The sequence below is a fragment of the Notolepis coatsorum genome (genome assembly GCF_963971535.1).
Source record: "Notolepis coatsorum genome assembly, chromosome: 19".
Lineage (NCBI taxonomy): Eukaryota > Metazoa > Chordata > Actinopteri > Aulopiformes > Paralepididae > Notolepis > Notolepis coatsorum.
The window spans coordinates 86,425,536-86,431,535 of NC_140183.1; the positions used below are offsets into that span (position 1 = coordinate 86,425,536).

General features: G+C 39.1%; 1 protein-coding gene across 2 annotated transcripts in view; it reads right to left on the reverse strand.

Annotated features, from left to right (window-relative positions):
• prpf3 (PRP3 pre-mRNA processing factor 3 homolog (yeast)) overlaps window positions 1–5,694 on the reverse strand; it is a 44,863-nt gene extending 39,169 nt beyond the window's left edge. For both annotated transcript variants that reach the window (XM_084336932.1, XM_084336931.1), the window contains exons 1-2: window positions 5,548–5,694; window positions 3,989–4,142 (exon numbers count right to left, since the gene is read on the reverse strand). In XM_084336932.1, the coding sequence (XP_084193058.1) occupies window positions 3,989–4,133 (145 nt within the window). In that variant the 5' untranslated portion in view covers window positions 4,134–4,142; window positions 5,548–5,694. The remainder of the gene's footprint in view (window positions 1–3,988; window positions 4,143–5,547) is intronic.
• Between the last annotated feature and the right edge of the window lie 306 nt (window positions 5,695–6,000).

Consider the following 6,000-nt stretch of genomic DNA (forward strand, 5'->3'; position numbering starts at 1 on the left):
AGGTGGGTTCTAGGAGTAAGGTCAAGCAGTAGTCTGACCAGTTTGTTTTGAGATGTTTGTAATCTTGTTCTTAGCGCCTTTGAGGTGCTTTGGTACCATGAGGTGCAAGCATAGTCGTAGTACCCTTGAATGAGTGCTCCTGTTAAGAGTGTTTTAATTAATTAATGAATTGTCATAAGTTGGCTTAACTTGATTGATTCATATGCTTTTTTAATACATTTATTATTTAATTTCTGCGTATAGCTGACATCTACAAAACCAGGGGTAATCCAGACCCGGGACGTATCCTGCTTTTGTGGCAGTGCTTTCTCCCAAAAGAGTGCTCCTTCATAGGAGCGAATGTGGAGTCAGATACGGAGAATGTAGAGCCAGGACCTGTTTTGGAAGTGGTAAAGTGGGTCCTTGTGGAGTATGATGCAGAGTTGTTCCCTGGCACCATCACATAGGTATATGTAGAACTAGTTTTAGATATGGACACTAGGTTACTTGTTAATGGTAAATCCTGAGCCCTGTTTTGTACTTTTTCTTTTACCCATGTCCTTTACAGATTGTGGATGATCAATATGAGGTTGACACGATGAATTGTGCTGGAGAGAACAAATTCTGCATTCCATCTCGGAGGTTCGATGGAGAGAAAGTGTGGTATTACTTGGAGGACATCAAATGTGTCATCCCAGAGCCACTACCTGCCACATCCTCTGCACGTCATTTTAGTGTTTCAGCTGAGATCTGGGCTAAATACACAAAGAAGTGTGTCTAAAACACTGGTGTGTGTAAATGCGTGTTGTGGGGTGGGGGGGGTCTACAGGTCTAAGCATGTTTTATACATGACACCCATTTTGTCATGATTGTGTCCTTGTTTTTTATTTCATTTTGTACAGGCCTACTTGTTTTTAACCAGAATATACACATTTATCTTAGGCCTATATGGATTGTATTATCTAAGCAAGGTTCAGAGTTGCACATTTTGCGTTATCAGGCCTATAATGATATGTGTGATTGTCTGAGTTATTTTTTGGTATTTAAAGCACTTTTTGAAGTATATGACCTGAACCAATGATTGTTCTATGGAAAAGGTTTTATTTGTTTTTGTTATTATTCTCTGTATATTGATTGCATCTTATTGTATTTTTAAACAGAATGTTGTTAAACAGAATAAAGTTGTGAGGTGAGCTGAACAAATGCATTTTTTTCTTAATTTGATTGAGAGGATATGCAAATGCCTTAGTTGCAATTTTATGAAAGCATCCAGTCACTGCAGTCAGTGAGTGTTGGCAAGCCCTGAAATAATCTATCATTAAAAAGGTTAACTTGACAAATGGACAGTAAATTAGAGGTTTCCATAATTATGTAATTTGTTGTGTTACCAAAATTTTGTGATGCAAGTAAAATGACACAAATGTAATTGACTGCTTTGGTGTTTGTGGCTAATCAGACACACCAAGTGGTTTGCTTTGAATAACCAACAAGCTTGCTCTTAAGCCTCGAGTTGTGTCTGGCAACACTTAGCATACTTATTATCACTACTTATTAGCACTACAACTCGTACACCTTACTGTAAATTGTACCTAAATTGTACCTCATCCCATTTCTGCTTTGCACTATATAGTATTGTACATTAGTACACTGCATAGTATTGTATATTATATGGTAACTCAGTTACGTCTATTCTGCATCGAACATTGTACATATGTCTATACTGAACACTGTGACCTCATTTTCTACTTCTAATTTACATGCTATACTATGTTATTTGATACTATCTTGTCTAGCACAGTCTCTGGAGCGTAACAGTAAGAAGCATTTTGTATGAAAGTATTCTGTACTTCTGTATGACAACTATTAAAGAAACTTGAAACTTGAAACATCATTACTGAAATCATTAATCTCATTTCCGAAACCCATGTATCATTACCACAACAGCTGTTAATTTAAAGGTTATTTAATTTTGTGAACAATTATAATTTGATTCTAAAAGCATGTCCATGATCTATTTGTTATGTGCTTTCAGGTTTACAATGACATTTTAAGACAAATTCAGGTTTCCATGAAATATCACAAATTTGGTTGACGACTGCAGAAGGTGTTGCGGTAATGAGAGTAATATGACAAACTATTCTAAAAATGATTATTTAAAGATATATATTATTTCATAGTTTCAGGTATGTGTCTATGACTGTTAATAATCAATTCTTAAAACTGAAAATGTATACGCTTTTCTTATTGTCTTGAAGTTTTAAGACTGTTGTGGTAATGAGAATTTGAAGGACTTATTTTGGAAAATGTGTTCAAAAAGGTGTTAAATTGTAAAAAAAATAATTTCTAATTATTATTCCCATATACTCCAGACCTGGCTTATAGTGCTTGGAAAGGAAATTTGTTGATGCAAGTTTGTTAAAAAAAATTATGTTTGAAATTTTGAAATCAAGATTTCATGAGAATCAGCCGAAATATATATATATTTTTTTTTATCTTTTTCCCCCTCCTTTTTCCTCCGATTTTTCTCCCATCCCAATGTTAGTCGTTATGCCAATTCCCAATCCCCTTCCTGGTCGCTGCGCACTTACCCCCCAAAGTCGGTCTGGGAGACTGGAGGCTATCACGTGCTTCCTCCGACACACGTCTAGCCAATCAACCGCTTCTTTTCACCTGGCAGCGCGGACTCTCACTGAGAGGGTGTAACGTGTGGAAGGATCACACTACCCCCCTTAGATCCTATCCACGCTGAGCAGGCGCCCCGACCGAACTGTAGGAGTCGCTGTTTACATGACCCGGACCCACCCCGCCAGCTTTCCCACCCTCTAATACAGCCAATTGTATTAGTGTGAACGGCCAGCCAAGCTGGTGACAACGCCGGAGCTGTGAGTTGGATTCGAACAGGCGAATCCAGCGTCTCCGGTGTTGGTGACGAACGCAATCTCTGCTACGCCACCTGACCGCCCTATAATAAAAGCTTTTCTATACATTTGTCTGATTGAAAACTTTATTAACAGATTGCAGAATGGGTACAATCAGTACGGGCTCTCTGAGCAAAGGAAGGAAGTGAGAGATATGAACGAGTAATGCTTGCTATGTTCAGGTAAATACGCTGATGTATGTATTGAGCTGTACTGTACTGTACCCATTCTGCAATCTGTTAATAAACTTTTCAATCAATCAATCAATCATGTTATTGAACGTGTAACTATATAACATTAATGCCACAAAACGAATGCCTTTGTTAATCATAAGTAACTTTGATGCAGTAGCGTGTGTGTGTGGGGGGCGGCGGCGTTGTGCAGGTCGCTTGACTGAAACTTTTTTCAACGTTTGAACGTGTGGACCAGATTGACACGACACAAATTGATGGATATTTATCGGCTACTGCCATCGGCACATTTTAGCTTATCGGCCGATAGGCCGATGGCAGTCAACAAGGCACTTATCAGCCGATACCGATACCCGACCGATATATCGGTGCACCCCTAAAATAAATGCAACAATCCATACACTGGTATAAATAAATGCAACAACCCATACACTGGCATAAAAAAACACAACAACTCATACACTCTGGTATAAATAAATGCAACAACACATTACTAGCGATGTCACGGTTCTCAATGTAATATTGTTCAATGCGCACTTTGTGGCATTTTCGGTTTTGCAATAACATTTTGTGTTACTAGTTTCCATGCATTGTATTTCTCTCCCAATTGGATTTGTGTGTATCTATGTCCACGCTCTGGGATAAGGAAACCCCTCTGTGCGAGTAAATATCCAATCACTGTGCGCAGATGTTGGGGTGACAACAACACTGGAGTCAGATTTCACACAACACTGGAACATGGTATGGCAGAACATGGCAGAGTTTGAGGAAGCGCCATCTTCTTACAAATCTGTGGGACATTTCGGGTTTGAGGTTGAATACAATGACGATTTTTATATTATACAATACACCAGGAGTGTGTCTGAATATGAACGTATTTACTGTAATATACTGACTGACCTGTGGTCTTCCTCTTGTCAAGACCCTTTCCCACACAGTGCAGGGCCGCAGTAACAACAGTGGGCTCAGAGAAACCGAGGACCTTCTTCACGGTGCGCTCCACCCATGGCCTTAACTCCTCCACCTCCCGTTTAGGAAGAGACATCCTAGAACCCTGTACAAAAAAATTATAAATATTAAAACATACTGCCCAGCTAGTTAGCATGAACGAACATTGACATCAGGGCAGATAGCTTCATACATTCACCAGACATTTTCATTATTCTACCAGCGAAATGCAATTATAGAATTGATCCTTTAAATGAATCTGGTTGTTTATTAGCTGGTAGAACAAACATCGTGGTTGGGTGAAAATACCAATACCATAGTCCAGAAAACGAATGCAAAGCCAAAGACGTAATATCTACATTGTTGGCTTTGTTATAACACTACTGCAACACTCAGTCGATCGTTTGTAAAGTGCAATGTTTAAAATCTTTTCCTCAACACGAGATTGACACAAGATTGCATTTTCAGGTGACCTGCCATGCCAAAATTACGTTCCTATGGGTTTCCCTAATTGAGGTTACCTGCTGGTCACTTAATTGTTGTTGCATGGCCAATTACCTGCAAAATAATGCAATCACGTCACGTGTCAGATTGCGTAGCTCCGTTTGGGGAAATCTAAATGCAAACAGTGCTGGGCTAATATAAACATTGCGCTTTACAAACGATCGACTGAATATTGCAACTTCGTGCTATCGGCGTGGTCAATGAATTGCAATAACAAAGCCAACTATGATGAATTGAAAATGGGGGACCCTGATGTAAACAAGACGAAAGTCTCTCTGGTCTGCATCCCCTTAACAATTGTATGTATTGTTGAGCTGTACTGTACTGTACCCATTTTGCAATCTGTTAATAAAGTTTTCAATCAATCAACGAAGTGGCGAGCATTTGTTTTCTGGCCTATGATGTTTTCACTCAACCTCGTACTATGTGCGGTGTTGAGCACAGCAGAGGTTTGATTGATTGAAAACTTTATTAACAGATTGCAGAATGGGTACAATACAGTACGGCTCAATACACACAATTGTTAAGGGGATGCAGACCTGAGAAAGACGTTTGTCTTGTTTCCATCAGGGTCCCCCATTTTCAATTAATCAGGATAGGTTGGGTCTAGTACCAGCTAGTTGTTTACATGCCGTGTGTATTGTGGAGTAGTAGACAAACGTACGAGGCATACAGACACACAATTTGGTTTTCAAGTTTTCACCCTAACATTAGTTGTCGTTTCCATTCATTATCAATGCATGTTGTGTTCGCTATTTATTCCCCAATAATAACACATCTCTCTTACTCAACTCACTCAGCCAGTCACACTAGCCCGCACATGTTTAACGTCATTCTTATGAAAATCAAGTCACAAACTTGCTGCTGATGTTTTTGTTGTAATAGTTAGATCTCATCATCACTTTAGCCAGCGAGCTAACTGCGAGTGGCGTGCTAGCTAGTTAGTTAGCATGTTGCTGCTAGTGCTAGCCAGCTTTAAAGATGAAAATAACCGCTGCTAAACTTACCAAACTCACAATGCCGTCTTAATTCGCCACTACAACACGTAACGCTACGATATGAAAGTCAAAACAATGCCATGTGTTTTTAAAAAGCACAATGTTATCCAGATTGAAGTTTTTCGGAGTAACTTTCTGTTTTGTCGTGCCGTTCACACGACGTATAGGAAGCCACGACCCGGAAACGGAAGTAAAAAATTAAAAACAATAACTGCTTCTTCTACTTCTTCTTCGTAATAATTCATTCTGATTTATTCTGTTCATTGTTTTCCCCGTGCTTCCACCAAACTTCAATTTTTTTCAACCATTCACCGTTTGAACCTGTTAGCTATGTTACTGCTGTTTTTTTTTTTAGTATCACAAACAGTACTGTATTTGAAAGTAGCCTACAGGTCTGTGTGTGTCATATGATGAATTGAAAATGGGGGACCCTGATGGAAACAAGACGAAAGTCTTTCTCAG